At 43.2% G+C, this 21,593-nt stretch overlaps 2 protein-coding genes across 3 annotated transcripts; both read left to right on the top strand.

Moving 5' to 3' along the window:
• The first annotated feature begins 120 nt into the window (after positions 1-120).
• tmem231 (transmembrane protein 231) lies at positions 121-6,175 on the top strand. Of its 2 annotated transcripts, none has more exons than XM_076019293.1 (7): positions 121-419; positions 960-1,126; positions 1,224-1,352; positions 1,919-2,062; positions 4,559-4,640; positions 4,749-4,854; positions 5,686-6,175. In XM_076019293.1, exons 1-7 carry the CDS (start codon positions 323-325, stop codon positions 5,846-5,848), a joined length of 888 nt encoding a protein of 295 aa, XP_075875408.1. In that variant the 5' UTR covers positions 121-322; the 3' UTR covers positions 5,849-6,175. The 2 variants fall into 2 exon arrangements, with proteins under 2 accessions (XP_075875408.1, XP_075875407.1); XM_076019292.1 differs by having other exon boundaries at positions 121-828.
• A 3,492-nt stretch (positions 6,176-9,667) lies between these two features.
• On the top strand, positions 9,668-18,264 carry chst6 (carbohydrate sulfotransferase 6). The gene is made up of 2 exons (XM_076019284.1): positions 9,668-9,909; positions 14,923-18,264. Exon 2 carries the CDS (start codon positions 15,015-15,017, stop codon positions 16,224-16,226), a length of 1,212 nt encoding a protein of 403 aa, XP_075875399.1. The 5' UTR covers positions 9,668-9,909; positions 14,923-15,014; the 3' UTR covers positions 16,227-18,264.
• The last annotated feature ends 3,329 nt before the right edge of the window (positions 18,265-21,593 follow it).

Here is a 21,593-nt window from a genome sequence, read left to right as displayed (position 1 = left end):
ACAGAGCGCCCGTGGTAATGCTGCTGCGTTCAGGTGCGCTCGGAAAAATATTCAATCGATTAAATCTTTACGGACAATTGCAAATGCGTGCACTGTGTCGCCAAGTCCACCTGATCCTTTACCACCCTTCTACATTTATAGAAGCAAACTTTCATAAAACAGAAGGTCTCGAAGTACAAATACTTATTTTGTCTTTAATCTCACAACAGCTGACTTTATTCTCTAACTCTTTGAATGTTTCGACACTTTTCCCCTCGAGAGTAGCCCTCACGTCGCGATAAGATACATCAATTTATGGCCAAATTTTGATTATTTATTTTAGATGAATTCACAGAAGCGTGACCATGTACATTTCCAAGCAAGTTGCCGAATGAAATTCCCGTTCCTTTACAGAGGGAACGCCGTCACCCGCAGCCATGGTAACCGCTCGACGCTAAGCAAGATGGCGCCGTGCACTGACTGCACTCCTTAGCATGCTAACGTAGACGTCACAGGTTTTCGTTGAAACACACACACACCAAGAGGGATTTTTTTATATTGGTGTATTGCTCAAAAAGTCCATTCTACAGGTGGTCGTAATTTTGTTGACGTCGAACATTAGCTATCAGTCTCCGGGATCCGGTTTCCACACAGCATCGGCGCTACTTTCATTATTAACCAACTGGCAAGCCGACCGAGTTGCACTCACTATGGCTTTCTATGAAGTTTATTCGCACCCGGCTCTGATTCGATACAAGACGAGCGTTTGCACAAAAGCTACTCTGTTCCTGTTTGTTGTTACGTGTCTTACGTACATCGCTCCATTGCTGGTCGCCTACAGGAGTCAAGGTACTGTTCACTGAACTCTTATAACTGTTCAGCCTTAATCACTGAAGTATTTTCCTATATTCCATATTGTGTAGAACTAGCTATTAATTGAGAGGTTACTTTAATTGGTGCTTTACATTGTGTTATTCCAGGTTTCTGGACCAAGAGAAGCACCTACGAGGAGCAGCCGGTGGTGAGGTTTCAGTACCAGGTTCTGTTGGTCGCTGCCACCAGCACTCGTGGAGACTATGTGGCGTGGAGCACCTTCCCTCATCTCAACAGGATGCTGGGAAGCGACCTTCGGATCCCGAGCCTCTCTGTAAGCGATCAACTGTATTTCTCTCCCAGCTCAGAAGTCTTGAATTTGTCAGCCAAGGGGTGTTAAACTCGTTTTCACCTAACTCTGCACCCTGCAGGTGAGAGAAGAGGACCAGAACCGCGATGGAAAGTTGGACCTTTTGAATCTTCAGCTTCGGCTTCCTCTCAAGGCTGAGGAACAAGTGTACAGCGTCCAGCTGCTGCTCACCTTCAGCTACCAGCTGTTTGTACGTATCTTAACTCGTTCACTCTTCACAGCAACCCCATCACATCCATGACACTGAAAGGCTGTATCTTCTGAGCTCAAGGGGACATGTTGGAGTAGAAAGTAAATGAGGATTTGCTCTCCGGCCAGATATTGTACAATCTCACAATAATATAAATAATAATATGATTTTAAGATCTTATTGGGTTATTATTTGGGCAAAGCCCCTTTGAAAAATCTTTGAAGTTGATTGGACAATTGTTCATCAGCTGCACTATTATTAACGGTTCTTATGGTAGCTTTTTGTTTCCATTATAATTAAAAGTGGCCTGTATCCTTGCCTTTACTCTTGACACGACCTTAATTGTTAACTTGTATTTGGACTTATGAAGACATATTAGGGACAAAATTCACAGAATCAGACTTGGAATTTCAGCCAACCATATTTGTCATGCAGAGTAATAAAATGTTGTTTTATTATTAGATGATATTATTAGATAGAGATAGATAGAGATTATTGACAGGGTTGAATGAACAAGCCCTCTGAAGGCCTTTCTGTGTTTTGTTGTGCTTTCTTTTTTCATGCAGCGGATGTCGACAGTGGTGATGCAGAGTCTGGCCTACGTGCAGCACTCTTCCTCCGTCCCCGGAGCCAAGCTCTTCATTAACGGAGACCTGAGGCTGCAGCAGAGGACACCTTTGCCCCATCGAGGAATGCACAATATTTACAACGTGAGTCAGCACCTGAACTGCGCTTTTTTTTCTCTTCTTATCCCTTCCTTTTCCTGTTCAACCCCTTTGTGGTTATCAATTTTTATGTAGAACAACGTTTTTGTTCATGCCTTACCAAAGTATTCGGCAAATGTTTGGTTAAAGCTTCAGTAGCCATTCCCTGTATTGTACCAACAGACGTCATTCTTTGATTGCAGCCTGTCAGAAGAATGTTCCGTTGTTTTGTGCACGGCAGGAGAGCAGATTTTTCAGTTATAAAAAAAAGGACAGTCTTGCAAGAATCCTTGGTTTCCTTGGTTGTGTACACGTACTGACATTTGGCATTGTGCAGCTCAGTGGTTCAGGCAGTCAGTGCATACAGCCACAGAGCATCCCAATGCTCTGTTTAATGTATCGTGAAATATGGCCCTGCAGATGATTGAAAATGTGCTTTTAATAATCATGTATTATTAAGTCAGTACACGAGTACTTTAAACTGACTCTAAACATCTGATCAGGAGCATCAGTTGTATGGTTCTGCACTTTGTCCACCACTGATCATGATGCGATACATTCATCTTCAAGGGGAAGTTGAGTGGTTTTTCTTTGTGTGCCCTCACAGATCCACACATTCAGCGGTCATGCTTTATCTTTCTCGCCTGTATGTGTTTAATTGGGTAACTCCACCACAGAAATATTTCAGGTGGAAAAAATATTTTCACGTTTTATTCTTAACATGTATGTTTTAGTAATCTTACACCAGTTTTAAGAGTCCGGGCCTATTTCTACACCAGCGTTTCAAGTAGCTGTTTGCCCTGTTTTATATTGAAGAAATTATAAAGGGGAACCAACAAAGTTTCTCAAGCTGACATTCTTGTTTTCCCCAATGCGAGCCTTCTCGGTCGATCACAGTTTCGCGCAGCGCAATCCTTGAGGAGAAATTTGTCTTGTGTCTTCAGATCAAAATGCCACACAATGTACATATCGTTCAACAAATGCAGCTGAACGGACTTTATCAGAGACATGACTTCTGCGTCTACCCCCTCGACTATTCATATCCATTCTGCAATTAGTAGCACAATTAAGGTGCAAAAAAAAAAAAAAAAAAGTGAGAAAAGAGCTTAGTGAGGCCATTAGCCATTATATTGAGTTTTGAAAGAGAGACGTAAACAACGTAGTCTCAATAAAATTGTCTTTATGACACTTGTTCAATCTGAATATTTCAACCTGCCAAAAGTTTTGTCTTGACTGGATGAAAAATTAATTATTTACTATCTTTACCAAGTGTTGGCTTCAGGTAGATTTCCTTAAAACTCAATCATTAGCTACATTACTCATACTTGGTTTATCCATTATCCAAATCATAGATTTATTCGTTAAAGTTTCACAAACTTGTCAGAGTCGCTGTAAGCTAATTAAATAAAAGAAATACGCTTGGACCCTACAGTTTTAAGGCACAGAGTTAATGTGACAGCCAAGAAAAACCAACAGATTATGCAGAGCAAGTGGCCAGTTACATTGTGAAGATAAGACCGCAGTATAATTGCTGCTCAACTCACAAATGGCTAAGTGCGAACAGATGCTGCGAGATCCGTTCTCGTGATCCAATCACCCAAAACAGTTACAAGTGACCAAGTGAAAACAGGGCCTAACTTAGCGTCATTTCACAGCCCTATTTTGACAGTTGCCAACCCAGCAGCTGACAACTCTCATCACCTGCATGAATTAATCAGCATTAAAAGGTAATAGATAGCTGATATTTGGACGGAGGACAAACTTTCCACTCAGTATCTAATTGCAGGGATGAGGGCTGGAGGTGAAATAAGCCTGAGCCTGTTGTGCCTCCATGCCAACGGCTGCCACGGCCTCAGGCAGTTCCATCCATCCCTCTCTTTCTCATCATCACAATGGCTCGGCAGGGCTTTGAAAGGATTTCCCCAAATGCAGATGTCCGTTTGGACTTTTGTGGACTGAATGTGTTCCCGCGTTTCAAAGGTCACTGCGGCTGGATCGGAATATCCGTGGCCAGGGTTGGAAAAGCAGCGGACAGACTGGATAAGTGTTTCAAGACGCTGCTGTTGCGAACAGATTCGTCATGAAAGTTTTTTTTTTTTTTCTGAGAATTCTGACGAGGTTTCTTTTGTAATGTAAAAATAAAGTGAAACTGCAAGGTTTATCAAAACTGAACCTGTTTTCAGAAACAGGAACTACTTTAGCTGAGTTCTGTCAGGCTGCATAGGTTTATCAGGGGCCACCAGCACAGCAAAAAGATTGTTAAGCCTCTGTTTTTGTTTGTTTTTCAGTGACTAGCACAGAATGACAAAAAACGTCTTACAAATCTGTCAGTCACTCAAATGCCCATATGAAACAATTAGGAGTGGAAATGGCCACATACGTGTGTGTCTGTGTGTGTCTGTGTGTGTGTGGATATGGAAGAAGTATCATTGACTGAAAGCGACTCTAAAAATGTTGTGGCGCTGAGATTGTTTCTGTCTTCCTGACGTTATTTCCACCAAGGCGTCCATCATCGACGGCTCCAGCCCGTTTGCAAGTTCGTACAACCTGGACAGCATAATTGGGAGCTACCAGGACAGAAATTGTAAGTTGACAGAGGCCCGCATTCCGTTCACTAGTTGCATTGTTTGTATAACTTCATTGACATTCTCATACCGTGGCTGAACTGAGCTCTCTGTCCTTTGTCCCCCAGTGACCACGGTGCTGTCCTGTCCCATGCCAGTGTGGACTGTGGGCCGCGCTGCTGGTTCTCCCTTTGAGATCAACGTGAAGATCCGCTACCCTCTGGAAGTCATCAGATATCCTTTGCTAAAATGTTTAGCTTGGTGCAGAGGGATGCCTTTAAAATGTGCAGGCGGCTGTAAACGGCGTAATATTTTGAAGTAATGCATTGAACATCTGCTGCAGCCTTAACAACAGATGTCAGCTGCGCTGACTAGATGGAATTTTAGAAAAAAAACATCTCTCATATGGATTCATAGTCCCGGTTGTGAGGATCTCCTCAGTAGATCCACAAATGGGTAGAAATTCTTGTTAACTTTTCACTTTCATTCTCTGGCTGGCTGTGAACCTGAACTAGACACACCTGAGACAATTAATAAGCTTCGTGCTGCTTAAGGTAACCTGTCAAGCATTTTTTTTGGACAAGAAGGCGTCAGTCAACGGCCGGCTTTGTGTAGCATTGTTTATGGACACAAATAAACCAAAAACCAACCAATCTTAATCCCTTAATCCTGTGAACAAGAAAAGTAAAATTTGGACTTCTCCGTGTGAGTTCGTGATCGTCCAGAAGAACCAGTAAAAGTACGAAGGCTGGTCCTAATAAAACGCCTTGGGGCCGTGTGTACATTTATCACTCGGATGTTCTGACAGCTCATACCAGTTTGCACGTGGCCAGCTCTTCTCTTCACATGCATGATAGAAAACATGCATGAGACGAACCTGCGTGAACAGCAGTTAAATGCAGGACGAGCTCAATTCGCACCGCTTTGCCTGCGTACCTCAAAGTTTCATTTGCACAAAACATTTGCCAAAAACTGTAAATATTCAGATTTGAGTTCATTTGTTTGGCTTTTTTGTGACACTGCTTGTGGGTTTCTGCCTTAACTGTCCCCCCCCCCCGGTCCCACCTACCGCCCTGGCTTCTGGGAAACCATCAAACTTGCCTGGATACAGTACGTCAGTGTGCTCCTGATTTTCCTCTGGGTGTTTGAGCGTGTTCAGAGATTTGTTTTCCAGAACCAAGTGCTTACTACGATACCGGTATCTGTGAGGAAGCCACACCTGTCGTGACACGGAGGGACTGTGCTGACGATTCATGAAACCGGGACGTGTCTCCTTACACCAAATCGCCAAGAGTTTCTTGAACGGAAATCTGTGGCGTGAGGTTTTATTTGTATTGTACACTTTTTGACACATTTCTTTATGGGAGCTACTTTGGTTCTTGAAGCAGAAATGTCCTGGTTTTTTTTTTGTTTTTTTTTTAATGATGAATGACTGACAAAAGCATATGAAACAATGTTTTGATCAGATATTTTCAAGTTAAATATTTCGTAGATGTGCCTGTTCTGGATTTTGTACAGCTTTTAGTAAATTGACAATAAACTATTTTTACATTTTAACATGTTTTGTTTTTCTGAACATTACAGCTTTTGACAACAAATTTAAACGCTCACGTTTCATTAATATAAAGGTTTTTAGTGATATAAAAAGTATATGGTCGTCCCATGCTTTGAAGTGCTCAACCAAACATCAAAGAACTGCTTGTGCTCAAGTGGTGGGATTGAGCGAACGAGGTACCTGGCCGCTCTAAACTGAGAAAACATGTTGCACAACTGCCTCTTCTGCGATCTGCTTTGTGTGTGTTGATGGTTTAAAGAGTGGTTTTGCATTGTATGGTCATAATGTGCAATATTTATGAGGTGACACTCAAGGATTTTATTTTCCCTCTGCATCAGTGACTCAGACTGACTTATTTGCATGACATTACTATTGTGTGTGTGTGTGTGTGTGTGTGTGTGTGTGTGTGTGTGTTATTCTGGAGCAGCATCAGTGTATTAGGTCATTTAAACCCCGCAGTCTGCCAGACTGGGGTGGGTGGGGTGTGAAGAGTCACACCCTGTTTGCTCAAAAAGGACCAAATATAATTTCATCTGCCCTCAAGATGTTTAGAATTGAGCTATTTCAGAGCCACACTCTTCACGTGTAATGTTGCCCAGTCAAGCTGACAAACGCAAATAATGTTATGATAGGATGGATACGAATCCGCCTGAAGATGTTGTTGAAAGTCATATCAAGGCAATATTGAACTTTGCAAAAGTAAATAACAGAATACTGAAGAATAATTCCAAGCCAACCTTACTGAAGACAGCAGTTGCAGGTGGCACCTAAACTGAGCCACAGCAAACCAGTTAGCCAAAAATCATTCAATTGGCATAAAGCCTTTTTTAAGCAGATTTAAAGCAACTGGAATTTTGACTTCAAGTACTTCTAACTTTTAAGTTCTATTTGAGATATAGCAACAATGAACCAGTTAATTCCATGTGTGCACCACATATAGAAAAACTACTGCCAGAAAATTAAAACACATCTTGTCTGATCTTATCTTGTCAAGTCTGCTGCCATGTTGGCCTGCTAGTGCAGCAAACACACTGCCGGCTATTGGTGTTCCTCTGTTGGTTCTGTGGATTTCCCCTAATTATTTGAACACAATCCCAAAACATCCCAGACGTTTATACTGTACCTGCATTTACTGCCCATTGAGTACTTCCAAGTGCAAAGTGCCTTGAACTAGAAGGTGCCAGAACACCCATATTTATATCACAATAAAGTTTGCTATGTAAACACACACAGTACATGGTGCAGTCATGAAGGAGATGGTTTGTAGACATCGGAACCTGTGTATAAGTGATCCTATATTTGATGGCCAGTGAGCAGCAACACTGTGTCCAAAATTGTAACAAATCCAGTCAAGACATTTGAATGATTTAGCACAGAATTGTTTTGATGTCTCACTTCAGCTGTTTGAAACTGATTCCAAGTCAATACCCCGGGGCTTCTTCACCCTCTCCGTGTTTCTCTGTTCATCCAGCAGGCATTTACTGGTGACCAAAAAACAGATGGCAGGAAATGAGTTTGGCTCATACAGGAACCAGGTGTATCCTCTTTTTCCTCTTTTTTTTCCCATTGTTGCTTTCTTTTGATTTGTCTTCCTATTGCAATCAGCCCTCAGTCACCAAGGCCTGGAGGACTTCAACTCAAGGCCCACTGTGTGTTTGATTCCTACAGGAACATTTGCCACACAATGTCTGTTGACTGTCCCAGAGTTCCAAGTTAAAGTTCAATAGCAACAAGTCAGCTGCACAGACGCTTATCAAAACAGTCGTTTCATTTTATCTTCTTCACTAGATGGCTCAGTCTCCAACCACATTGCCCCACCTTTTCTCTGCTGCACTTTCTCTTGTTGTTGCTGCCTGCTGGACAGTTGTTTGTCTACAATTGTCTACAATCCAATCCAAAATTCATTGCAAACAATACACAATGGTCTCAAAAAATTAAAGTGGCACGATGCAATTTTCCCATTCCGACAGATAATTTTGATAAAGGATTCATTTCTATTGGTTGTGGAAGTGAACCAGATGAACATAGCCTTTTCCCCTCTTGATATGATTTTATTTTTTTGTCTGTGACAATAATAAAATAAAAAAAAGAAAGAGGAAGAAGAAGAAAAGGCAGCCAGAGTAGAAATTTAAACAGTATGGACTTTTACTGGGGAAGGGAAGTTGCCCAAACCAGTCACGGTCACACTTTCAGCATGAAAACATATGTGGATCTCATGGGATTTTAAGAGGAATAGTTCACTCACCAAGTGAAATTTCACAGACTCTCTTCTTACTCTTACGAGAGAGGGGTCTTTGGTGACATTTTCAGTTCAATTGTTCTTGAATTTAATGGAGAAAGAGAATTGATTCAATTAATGTCAGATAAAATAGAATATAACATAAGGGGTCTCCCCAAAAGAGCTCACAAAATTCGGGATCCTGTCCTCTCTTTTGTTAATGTCCGACTACAATAAATCAATTGCAGTTGCATCTACACTCATTCCTTTGTGCGTGTGAGAACTTTGGAATGTTACTTTTCGAAAGAGCCCAACCACATGCATGTACTCCAAAGGGTTCAAAGACAAGTTTCTTCTGGTGTGTGCTGGACAGGTGTTTTATTTATGAGTTTTTGTTTGTTTGTTTGTTTGTTTGTTTGTTTGTTTGTTTTAAAGGACTAACAAAACCATAGGAATTGACGTCTGACTACTTCCGCATCACTGTCCAATCAAGTGGTTTGAACCTTTACTTCTACATCCTGTAGTGATCTACATTGTTCTTTGCCTCGGTTGTTCTTTTTTTTGTTAGAGCTAAGCAAATTGTGTTGCTTTGGTCAAATGATGTCACAATGTCTTGTCAGATATTTCACAAATAACAACCCAAATAGACAAATTAGACAAAAGGACCAAAAGTACAAAGGTAGTAGCATTTGATGAGCACATTTGATAATAGGTAGAATACAACGTTTAGATCAGCTTTATTGACCAAGTTTGTACGTGCCAAACAAGGAATTTGACTCCGTTTTTTTTCTCTATCTACTACTTAGGTTAAAAAACAAAAAACAAAAACTACAGAAAAAGTAAGGGTAAACAAGTAAACAATGTGCAACCGGAAGTGCTACAGCACAGGACCAGGGACCAATTAAATACATGATGAAATAATTAGCCGTGGTGTTACATATATTCACTCAAGACCAGTCGTGACACGGCGCCCCACTCTACTACTCCCCACCACCACACACCAAAGCTGTTGGCATCGCTATGACGTCGGCAGACACGCAGCACACTGGCCACCGCCGGACTCTTGAATTCTGTAGCACTTCATCGTGCGAGCTCAGCGCGATGACGTCAGCAGACACGCAGCGGTGAAAGCGGAGGGGGTGCAGCTTGCCGGCGGGCGCGACACCCCGCTGGGAATTCTAGCCCAGGATTCTAAACTTGCGTCAAAGCCTCAGTGTCACAAGGCCATCCCTACCATTCAGACTCGAAAGAGCGAGTTTGACAGGTAAAAGCATGAAGTGCTACAACACAGGACGCTGAAGCCAGGTAGACCCACCGGGCTGCAGCCTCAGCCCCCGCCGCCACAGCGCCAGTGAGCTCCGCACACAGACAGGCGCCGCCACGTCCCAGAAGCCGCGTTGTAAGTGCACCACACCGGGAGGAGAGAGTCGGGCGGCTGGCGGTCGAGGAGGACGCCGGCGAGGAGAAGTGGAGGGGCAGGGATAGACAGAGGCGAGGCGAAACAAGAAAGAAACAGGTAGGATAATTGTGTTTTTATCGCCTTTTTCGGGGAAGGGGGGGAAATAGTGGGGCCACTTTCCACAATAGACGAAGTTTGTTTTTCTAGGATGGTAAGGCTACATCGGAACCCCCCCACGCACGCACACACACTTGTCCCCCATGTATCACCGGTAACTGTACACAAGTCATAAAAAAAAAATAAAAAAAAAACTAAAGAAGGAAGAAAAAAACTTTATTCCTGTTTTTGTTTCTTTTTTGACCAAACTAGCTGTAAGGGTCCATGGCGACCCACCCCCTACCTTTACCCCCTTCCCCTCTCCTCCTCCCCGGCATGTAGACACAGGGAGCCCCTTGACAAAATAAAGCGGTTCTGTATTTGCACTCAGGACACACGGCAGGAGTGTTGGGACGTCGGAAGTAGAGCCGAGAAATTTGGCTTCACGCTGTGATAATACATTAAAACATTTGGTGGCGAGCCTTGTTGTTGCGGTGTCCCACGGAGCGAGGCTCAGTGACTTGACTTGCAATGGACCCGGCCAGAGGACAGGGTCATGGAGGCTATGACGTGTATTCAGCACGGTTTCCCGTTATGTATGGATTATACAGTATATTGAATTATATTGAGGGTGGAACTGAACTGTTGCAGGAAAAAACATCCAGCGGAATTTAACTACTGCCAAGCCCTTAAATCCTGTTCTTATGAAAAATAGTGAAAGCGTAACAATGTTGGTGGGCAAACTCAGTTGTTGTTGTTGTTGTTGTTGTTGTTGTTGTTGTTGTTGTTGTGAGCAAATAAAGTAGCAAAAAAAAGTACTAAATTGTAATCCAACTTTGCTTTACCTAATTTTGTTGACGTAATTATACAGAGAAATTGGATCAAGTTGCACCAGTGCGCCTGAATATCACTTGAGCCACTAAATTAGATCATTAGCGCAGTTGTTGTATTATTGAATTATCATGTATCCATCTAAGACGTTGCATTTGTTTGTATGTTTCTATTTAGGTAACGTTGCATGATGTTGAGAAGTTGATTATATGCATTTTTTCCCCACATCTCTTGAAAAGTACATGCAAGTACATGAGTACTTTTCTTGTGTGCTCACATTAATGCGCCACACGTTTAAAGCTGTGATACTATTTTTAGAAGGTTCATGCGAAAGAAAAAAAAAACTTGTATTAAGAGGCGGAACTTACACTTTTCAAATAGCACAGCATGCAATAGGCCCAGCCCCAGCTCGTGAGTTCACAGGAGAGTTTACTTTGAGCTGTGGTCTCTCTTTCTGCCTGAGGTGTGATTCCTTAATAAGACAATCTGAAATTTATGTTCCTTATGTTCAAAAGGTACAGATAAAAAAAAGTTTATAAAGACAGAAAAATGGAGGAAGAACATTTCATCATCACTGTCAAATATACTATATCATTTTTTCCAAAATTGAAATTGAGAATGAAATATTTATGAGGCTTATAAATTCCATTATACAATTATATTACATTAGTATTTTGCAGTGGTGGGCCGTGCGTTTCACGCTAAGGCCATCAGTGATATCATATTTAGTCCACCCTAAGTTGACAGACCACATAATATCCTTAATATGACGTTACAGCTCAAGAATTCAATCACGCTTACACATTACAATAACAATAGCAGGTTCTTCTTTAAGGATAGAAAATACTACAAGGCTATGTCACGGGAAAATAGTGACGTGGGCATCTAATTATGGTCATGAGATAATAAGTAATAAAACCGCAATGTGTTTTTCAAGTAAACAGTCAGTGTTGACCTTGGTAGCTGTAGAAGAAGACTGAAGGGAAATGAAGGGAAAGAAAGATATGAAGGCAGAGGAAGGGAAATCTGTCATTATGCCTGTTGTTTATCTTTGCGTCCTTAAGGTGAGATGTACACGTTGGGGCTTGTTCAGTGAGCACAAGCACATTACGGTATGCCTGGATCACCTCCGTCTGCTGATCACCAGTCCTGGTCTGCAACCAGACGTTTAGAAGAACACGACGTCTGTTTCTGTTTTCCGGTGTTGTTCTTGTATAAACGGTCTGTGCTTGTGTTGCGACTGGGTTTGGTTCGGTACTCAATTTTACGAGGCTGCTGTGTCGTGATTACAATTATTTCCTGCCATAAAGTTAATAGAAAACAAAATGTTTTTATTGCAATGCGTGAAGACAACGGAATGTTCTGACAGCGAATGATTGCTGAGTGATTGTTGCTCTTTGGGTTTGAGTTGTGAAGCTTGTTTTTCAGTTCTTGAGCTTAGTGCTGTGTATATACCTAAATACTGTCAAAAAAACAACCTCACAGGTAGAAAATATCTGTCAGTCTTTACGTGACTTTTCCATCAGACGTGAATAATCCTTGTCCACAACAGTTAGAATACTATAAACTAACGAACTAATCCTTCCAGTTCAGGTGTCGTGACCCAGGGGTCAGGGTCTGTGGCTCTGCCAACAATCCCACACTAGCATAGATGCCCAACTTCTTCGGACACTAAGTGAGTACACATGTCCCGTGTTAGGCGGAAATACAGTCAAAAATTAGCAGATGACCGGAAACGTTGGTTAGTGTTGTGACTGTCCACTTCCGCCCTCCCCTTCACATTGAATATTAACGACTTATAAGCGTAGCTACTGTAGAGCGTTGCAGCCTCTTCATTGCAGAGTTAGTGATGGGCTTGTTGCTGAGTGCCTTTTTTCCCCACCTGGCAGGAGGAGGATTAAGTTGTTGCTGAGCAGAGGTTAGCTGGAAGAAGAAAGTGCTGCAGACTAAAGCTTCTTATGACCAAACAGAAGCCCCTGCCAGTGGTTGTAGTACTAGTGAAGGTTAGTTAAGAACAAGGTTGTTCTGTGATGGCTGTAATCAATGAAAGAGGGACTCGCCTCGGTCACCGTTGGTTTAGTTTTGCCTCTGTGGTAAGATTCGGTCATCTGGACTCCATCCAGGAGGTGACGGATTGAAGGATGTTGGCCAAGCTCACATCCATCAGGAACAACACCACACTGTGGAGAGCCTGAGCGGCTCCTTCAGCTCAAGGCTGCCGCACCCTCAGCGCAAGAAGGAGCTGCTACCGCAGGCCATTGCTGCCTGTACAACGGCACACATTAAAAAAAATGTATTTAGTCGATCAATCAACTTTTATTTGTGCAGCGCTAAACCACAACCAAAGGCATCTGAAAGCGCTTTGTACAATCAGAGAGAGACAGAGACAGAGACAGAGACAGAGAGAGAAAGAGAGAGAGAGAGAGAGAGAGAGAGAGAGAGAGAGAGAGAGAGAGAGAGAGAGAGCAGTAGCCAGAGTGGCAGACAGGCCAGAGTGAGTTGCAAGGTGAACAACAAAGCTCCCATAATGTAGATGTAAATACATGAATAAACAATTCAAATATAGAAATACAGAAGGACATGCGTAAGTGTATGACATATACAAATGTTAACATGTAGATGTACAGTATATAAACAATATTATTTTGTAATTCGGGACTGAGCCTCAGCGAAGGCCTGCTCTCATCAGAGCAGGCCTTCGCAAGGCAAAGACTCGATTGTTATTCGTATGTTTATTCTTATTCTTCCGCCGCCCTTTTGCGCTCAAATTTGACCACCTTACCATACAAAATATGTAAATTAAATCTGCCCCATATGTTAGAAACTGGTGAAGAGAAAAAGGCAAAATTCCACTCTCTAGCGCCCACTCGAGGCATCCAAAATTTAGAAATGGGCCTAGCTTCCACTAGGGGTTCCAGAAGGTCGAAAAAATATGGGGAAAAATTCCACGCGTTCGTCTCTTCAAGCCCGCCATTTAGTACTCTCTAACTTTAGTCACCCGACAAACAGGAAGTGAGTTATTTCCACTTTTTTGAGTGGAACGGCTGCAGTTTCCTTTACGGAAGTCCTACAGATGTCATTCAAACACCTACGTGTTTGTCTTCTAAAGGCCTATATTTTACGTTTGACAGCCACTTAAAAAAAAAAACTACAGGTAAAAATCTGCAAATCAAAAAGTTTGCAGCTTTAATTTCTTTATTTCTTTTTAAATTCACCCCTTTGCACTCTTTAATTCTTCTCTTTACACCGTGTATGCTGCTGTAACTATGCAGCAATGGCTGGGCTTACTGGGCAGTGGCGTGGTCCCAGAACGAGGTCACCGCTGGCTTTCGCACCTCATCGGCGCCGGACCGTCGAGGGTCGCGTTAGCAACGGCCGCAGGAAACACACGCAGGCCAAAGATCGTCTCGTCTCCCCGCTCGTTCGTCACTCTGTGTATTTTGAGCATTTAGTAGAGTTTCTTAGGGACGAGCTCACTAACTGGAAGGGTACAGGGGCACCAGTGCCAAGAGTGCAAATCCCACTTGTACTGAGATGTGTACACGCGGGAATAATTTGACTGTCAGCAGTAGCAGCACTGGGCTGCCTTTGCCACTCACTTGAAGAAATTCATTTGTACTATTATTCTTGTGAATTGACACGTCGCCGTCTATCTTTTAGTCGGGATGACATAATTGATCTTACAGGACATATTTGCAAACTACACCCAACGTAGTCTGGTAGCATCAACGCTGTTGCAAAACGCCGTCTATCTCCCCTTTGGTGCAGTGGTCAGCGCTGCCGCCTCACAGCAAGAAGGTTGTGGGTTCGATTCCGGGCCTCGGACTCTTCTGTGTGGAGTTTGCATGTTCTCCCGGTGTCTGCGTGGGGTTTCTCCAGGTTCTGCAGCTTCCTCCCACAGTTCAAATACATGCATGTGAGGTCAATTGAACATTGTATGGTATGTGAGTGCAAGTGGTTGTTTGTCTCTATGTGGCCCTGCAACGAACTGGCGACTTGTCCAGGGTGTTGCCCTGCCTTCGCCCAGTGACAGCTGGGTTAGGCTCCAGCAGACCCCCACAACCCTGGGCTCAGTAATCGCTGGAATTAATTATGCAAATTTCCCTAATGTAGGATTAATAAAGGCATTGTATTCTATCTATTCTATTCTATTCTATTCTATTCTATCTATTAAATCCTGTCTATTTGACTCTTTCTACGCAGCCTCGGCCCTGGCTTTCCCTGAGACGGAGCCCAGAGACGCTTCGCTCCATCGGCTTTGATCTCCGCTCGTCCTCGCCATCCTCCTGGTCGCGATGTTTCGCTGCCGGGCAAACATCGGCACCCTCATCCTCCTGTTCGCCCTCCAGGGGGCGACGGTGGTGTTCCTCAGCGGCTGGTACTACCAAATCACGCCGTGCGCCTCGGGCCCCCCGGCAAGCAAGGTCCACGTGCTGCTGCTGTCGTCGTGGCGCTCGGGCTCCTCCTTCCTGGGCCAGGTGTTCAGCCAGCACCCGTCCGTCTTCTACCTGATGGAGCCCGGCTGGCACGTGTGGTCCAAGCTGCACTCGGTGCAGCTGCGGATGCTGCGCGCGCACGTCCGCGACCTGTTCCACGGCCTGTTGCGCTGCGACTTCTCGGGCCTGGAGGCGTACCTGAGCGAGACGCACAACGTCTCCAACGTGTTCATGTGGAGCCACAGCCGGGCGCTGTGCTCGCCGCCGGCGTGCGGCCTGACGCCGCGCGGCCTCCTGAGCAACCAATCGGAGTGCGACCGGCGCTGCGACGCCATCGGCCTGCAGGGGGCGCACAACGCCTGCGCCCTCCACAGCCACGTGGTGCTGAAGGCAGTGCGCTTCTTCGAGCTGGAGTCCCTCTACCCACTGCTGCGGGACCCAGCGCTGGACGTGCGCATCGTGCACCTGGTGCGGGACCCGCGCGCCGTCACGCGCTCCCGCGAGCAGTCGTCCAACTCGCTGACCGCCGACAGCGAAATCCTGCTGGAGCACCGCAGTGTGCCGGCGGCCGAGGTGCAGGTGCAGGCCATGCAGGAGATCTGCCGCAGCCACGTGCGCATCAACGAGCGGGCCGTGCGCAAGCCGCCGCCCTTCCTGGCCGGCCGCTACAAGATGGTGCGCTTCGAGGACATGGTGCGCGACCCGCTGGGCGAGGTCAACGCCATCTACCGCTTCGCTGGCCTGCAGATGACGACGCGGCTGGCCGACTGGATCTACAGGGTGACCCACGGCAAGGGCACGGGCAGCCGCAAGGAGGCCTTCTACATCACGTCGCGCGACGCCAAGGACGTGTCGCAGGCCTGGCGCACGGCGCTGCCCTTCAGCACCGTCCGCCGCGTGCAGGACGTGTGCAAGGGCGCCATGTCGCTGCTGGGCTACAGGACGGTGAGCAGCGAGGCCGAGCAGAAGAGGCTCGACCTCGACCTGCTGCTGCCGCTGCAGCCGTACAAGTTCACCTGGCTGCCGGCCCAGAAGGACGCCCCGGACCAGAACAAGACCGCACGCAACTGACGGGCCGACTGACAACGGTGGTGGTGGACGCACTCAACTGAAAAATGTGAATTTGTTCTGAAATTCCTTCAGTGACTGTTTTACATTCCTATTTAACTTTCATTCTTGTTTGGACAGTGGTTACGGTTGTGCTTTCTCTTTTCGTAGCGTTTTGTTTTATGAAAAGAGACATTGGAAAGGTTGTGAGGTTTTATCAATCTGAGTGTTTTGTTTTTTTGTTTTTTTTGCTCTGATTTGTAACAGATGTGTGATCGGTAGAAATCTTGTTTTGATTGCAGGAATATTATTCTTGGGGTACGGTACGGCGTTTCAAGTGATTTCACCTTCACCAACTTTTGTTGTTCATCGTCTTTATTTAATTTCTTTCCACACGTGTTTTTTTTTCTTTAGGTTTCTCCCCATACACTGTTTCTCATCCCCCACAAACACTTTGCCCGTCTATAAAAAGAAGTTGACCGCTTTAACGGTGAAGAAGTCCAAGTCATCGCTCCAGGGTTGGGGCGGATGAATGACTGTGCAAAACTTCCTGCTGGCAATTTCAGACAGTCAAGGATACAGGTCGCATGTTTTATACAAATAATAAAACCACTTTTATGGTTTTTGATGTTAACCGTAGGCCTTATCGGACTTCTTGTCAGTAAAACATTAAGTTTAGTTCAAAGTAATTTTTCAGGGCAAGGTTCGGCGTCAACTTATTTAACCTTCACCAACTTTTATTAATGCATATCGCATTGAAAGGATAAGGAAGAGTGTAATGTTTGCATTATAAAGATTTGTGGATTGTTGTTTTTTAAATTAGATCCTAAATAACCGATCATTTCATTGTCTCATGTTCTGGAATCCCGTATTCATTTCTTAGTAAATATAAGGGCCCACGTATTTTCTTTTTGTTGTATCGTTCATCATCTTTATTTAATTTCTTTCCACATGCACTGTTTCTCATCCCCAACGAACACTGTGCCCGTCTATAAAAAGAAGTTGACCTCTTTAAAGGTGAAGAAGTCCAACAAGTCATCGCTCCAGGGTTGGTGCGGATGACGGTTTGAAGTTTTGAACTGTGCAAAACTGGCTGCTGGCAATTTCAGACAGTCAAGGACAAAAGCTGCATTCACTTTCGCTCATTGTGTAATAGAACAACTCCGCGGTCTCTTGAACATTCTTCTCTAACCACAGGATTGTGTTAAATCTTCTCATGTGCAATGCATCTATACCCAAACTGACTGATGTGCTTGCCTCAGGCTTGTCGACGTCATGTTTTTGAGTGTTTACTATAATTCTAACACCCCTCCTGGTCTGGGTGAGATGGATGGATGGATCAATGTTATGGAGATCTGTCATTCCTTTGCCTTAGCAGCCCTCTTCCGCCTGGCAAACTGGTCGACTCCTCTCCTCTGTGTCTAAATAGCAATCACCTTGTGAGATGAAGTGACCTTCAGATAATATTTTAAAACAAGCTCACGTGGAAGGAAGGAAAACTGTTTTGAAACAACGTACATCTTATCAAATAGTTGACATGCAGTTTTTGCATTGCACTGTGACATCTTTCATGCTAAACCAGATGGATTAAGTCTGAGCCGCGTCTTCCCCTGGCGGAGATTCAGATCCTTCACCTACATCACAACAGCTTTCTGTTGTTTAACTTGGTTCTGTTCATTTTTCTGTTCCTGGTAAAGAAATGTGTTGTAATCTGTTTCATTCTTTAACTTAAAAACTCCCTCAATGAAAAGATTGTGACACATTTTCAATCTGAGTGTTCTGTTGTTTTTTTTATTCTGATTTGTAACAAATTTGTTATCGGTAGAAATCAAAAGCATAACATTTTGAGTGCAAGAACTTCAGACTTTTGTGGGGTTTTTTTGTTCGTTTTGTTTTCTCTTGTCCTTTATGGCCATAATGACAAGCAGAAATGTATCTGAATGTCTTTGTGGCTGACAGATTGTATTGTTAAAGGTGTCACCTGAGGGTGTGAATTACACAGGTCAGTTTTATTATTTTATTAAAGATAATAAAACCATTTTTATGGGTTTCGTAGGCCTCATCGGACTTCATGTGAGTAAAAAATTAAGTTGAGTTCAAAGTAATTTTTCGGGACGAGGTTCGGCATCAACTTATTTAACCTTCACCAACTTTTAGTAATGCATATTACATTGAAAGGATAAGGAAGAGTGTAATGTTGGGCTGTGATGAAATGACATCCAACCATCAACAAATAAACCCCTCCCTTTACAATGTGTCACAGAAATCTTATCTAATTTATGAAATTTACTAGTCTAATCATATTCCCTTCTACAGTAGTTTCAAAGGTGGTCCGGTGATTGTTCTGGAATGATATGAGGAGCCTGACAAACATTAACCATGCTCACGGATGTATTTGTTTGGCAAAGGGTTTATTGAGAGGTTCTCTTGTGGCATTACTCTGAAGATTTCGCACCCAGTGTCAAGCTTGTCAAAGCAGCACAATTCTTACTTTAGGTACAAATTGACATCCTGTTTGGAAACTATTGTCAGTTTCACTAAATGGGGACGCGCTTGAGTATGTGTTGCTTCAATAACCAAGCGCATGATGTACCTTCTGTCTTAGACAAATTAAAAGCTGGATGGAGAAGATGGGGGAAGGCTTTTAAGAATAATAATATTTTATTAATCTTATGTATGTATTTCCAGGCAGTCCCACTCCCATCAAATAGGAAGGATGGTGTGTTGTCCTCACTTACTGTATTATGCAACCCCCCAGAGTGAGCACATCGCGTCCAGTAGGGACTTGCACTGTTCCATCATCAACATTATCTCCTTTAAAAAGCAAAAAACATCTCTAGTATCAATTAACGAAGAATTAAACAAAACAAATTCCAATTGTGAAGAGAGAAACTGATTTTTGTCGTCTTGAGTTTCCACAAGTTAACGTTAGCATATCTGCCTGAGTACAAATTTGATTCAAACTAGAAAGTTAAATAAATCGCACCACAGCCCTTTGATCGTCACTTGGCTGCTCCATCAACCACTGATGGTGGTTTGCTACAGATAGTTCCTTCATTTCACTTTTTCAATTTGCAGTGAACAAAGGAACTGCTGGTCTCTTTAGTGGCTCCCTGTTACCGTTAGAGATGATTCTAAATTGTTGCTATTGACGTAAAGAATGCAAAATGGCGTGCCACCTTTGTACCTCAATGATTTCATTGCTGTCTGCGTGCCTATGCAGTCCCTGTGCTCTCAGGGGAGGCTTGATCCTTTTATTTCTTTGACATTTTTTATCATTCTGTTGTCTGGTTTCAAGTGTGCAGTTTGTTTGTTTTTTTATTTGACTTTTATTTGTCAAATAAATCTAGTCTTTATTTGACTAGAAAAGAATAGAGATTATATTTATTAATAATAGAGATATTTATAGACTAAGAAGGAGCAAACACGAAGAAGAAGTACTGGCCACTTGCACAGTGTCACCCTGCCTTCACCCTGTGATAGCTGGGAGAGGCTCCAGCAGACCCCCGCGTTCCTGGAGGAACCCAGGAGGAAGCGGGTATAGAAGATGGATGGATGGATAGCCATTCAGTTCCTAAACATACTTTTTGTAGTTTGTCCCATCATGTATTGTTGATTCACATTTGTGACTTTGGATAAACAGCACTGACCCACCTGGGTCGTTGCTGTGTTTCTGTGGAATCTGTCTGTGATCTTCAGTGAGGAGCTGCTGCTGCTGCTGCTGCTGCTGCTGCTGCTGCCTCACCTGCAACAGGTCTTGGAGGCCCACGAAGTGGGTATAGAAAACGGATGGATGGATAATAATGAATTGGTGTGACATTGTACTCGGGTTAGAATTGTACCAACTATGCCTAAGTGAATCATGCAAGGGTTGCGTCTACAAGAACAAATAAATTGCTTTATTTAAAGATTGACGGTCAACTGTAGTTGTCGTTGTAGTTGTGAAGTTTCCCACTTTGGGATCAATAAAGTATATCTATCTATCTATCTATATTGTATCTATCTATATATCTGTCTATCTATCTATCTATCTATCTATCTATCTATCTATCTATCTATCTATCTATCTATCTATCTGTGCTGCTTTCTGCCGCTGCTCCTGCTCAACTTTGTTGTGAGAGAATGTCACTGACTGAATGTTTACCAGGCGAAAAAACAAAAACTTGGCATATGGAGGAGTTTAACTCAGTAAAACTTCCTTCTGGTTTAGAACCAAGAATCTCTTTGTGACAAACTATGTTTACAGAGGCTTAAAGCACTATTCAAGTTAATCCCTCGGACATGCTCACTTTGAAAATGTCATGAATGGATATAAATTACAGGATTTTCCCACTCAGCCCAAACGACATCTGACAACGGTTGGATGCTCTTGACACGACCTCTTGAGGAAACGGGTCATGAGTGCATGGCTACGTCCGTGGTGCTTGGCGGTTATATTACGTGTTTGGGCGCCCTCTGTTGGTTGTGTCTTGTGACTTCTCCGTAGAATTTAGATTGTTTTTGTCTAATTCGAATAGTTATTTATTCATCTAAAGTGGGAAACAAAATTATTTTTGACCGTCTTGTGAGAAAATTCTAGATTTAATACAATAGCATTAATTATGACTTATTGGCTTTTTGCCTTCAAAATAATGCCATGACAGTCCTGGAAAGGTAATGGGCCACTTCTATTTATTTTTTTTTTCATCAATGAAGTGAAAACTGCTCGATCACTTCCTCATCGCTCTTGTAAAAAATCAAACGTATTAATTTAAATATTGTTATATTAATCTAATTTAAACATAAATAAGGTAGTTGTGTGTTGTTATTGTATGTTGAAAAGTGTGTTGTCTATTTGGTAGAAAACGAAAGCAAATGTTTTTAATCCCCCCCCCCCCCTTCCCTTCCTATGCCCCTTTTTCTTTCCTTCCTCTCCTCTGCAGCAGGTGGATGACCGTCTCACCGAGTGCCATTTTCCTGCTGTTTCATTTGTCTCATATCCCGAATTAACCGGAAAGAAAATCACTGGAGTCGCGATCGCAGTTTCAAAATAAAATAATATATTAGCTGACCGGATCCAGTAAGTGCAGTTCATTGAACGAGCACTTTTCTGAGTGGGTGAAAATGAACGAAATTGACGCAAAAGGAAAAATGACCACCGAAGGAAAGAAAGAAGGAGAAAGAAAAGAGTGAAACAAAAGTAGGAACAGTGTGATAGACATCCTGACTTAAACAGCTGGCAAGTTCAACCAAGAAGATTGGGGATTATTTTTTATGGACATTAAAATGTTGCTAATTTATGCCCAAATAAACATTCAAACACTCTTTTATAATATGGCCGGTGTGCTTATGAGGCCCTTATATTGCAACCATCATTATTGTTGAGAGTAGTAGTAGTATTCACTCTTTGCA

The sequence above is a fragment of the Nelusetta ayraudi genome, unplaced genomic scaffold (genome assembly GCF_046127955.1).
Source record: "Nelusetta ayraudi isolate G7.1 ecotype Tasmania unplaced genomic scaffold, CSIRO-AGI_Nayr_v1 ptg000009l, whole genome shotgun sequence".
Classification (NCBI taxonomy): domain Eukaryota; kingdom Metazoa; phylum Chordata; class Actinopteri; order Tetraodontiformes; family Monacanthidae; genus Nelusetta; species Nelusetta ayraudi.
This window is presented reverse-complemented; position numbering and strand designations above follow the sequence as displayed.

Bases quoted from the DNA above. Each gene is read 5' to 3' on its own strand.
- tmem231 (XM_076019292.1), top strand. From the start codon at position 690: ATGGCTTTCTATGAAGTTTATTCGCACCCGGCTCTGATTCGATACAAG. The intron at 829-959 runs GTACTGTTCACT...GTGTTATTCCAG, and splicing joins GGTCGCCTACAGGAGTCAAG to GTTTCTGGACCAAGAGAAGC. The intron at 2,063-4,558 runs GTGAGTCAGCAC...ATTTCCACCAAG, and splicing joins GAATGCACAATATTTACAAC to GCGTCCATCATCGACGGCTC.
- chst6 (XM_076019284.1), top strand. From the start codon at position 15,015: ATGTTTCGCTGCCGGGCAAACATCGGCACCCTCATCCTCCTGTTCGCC.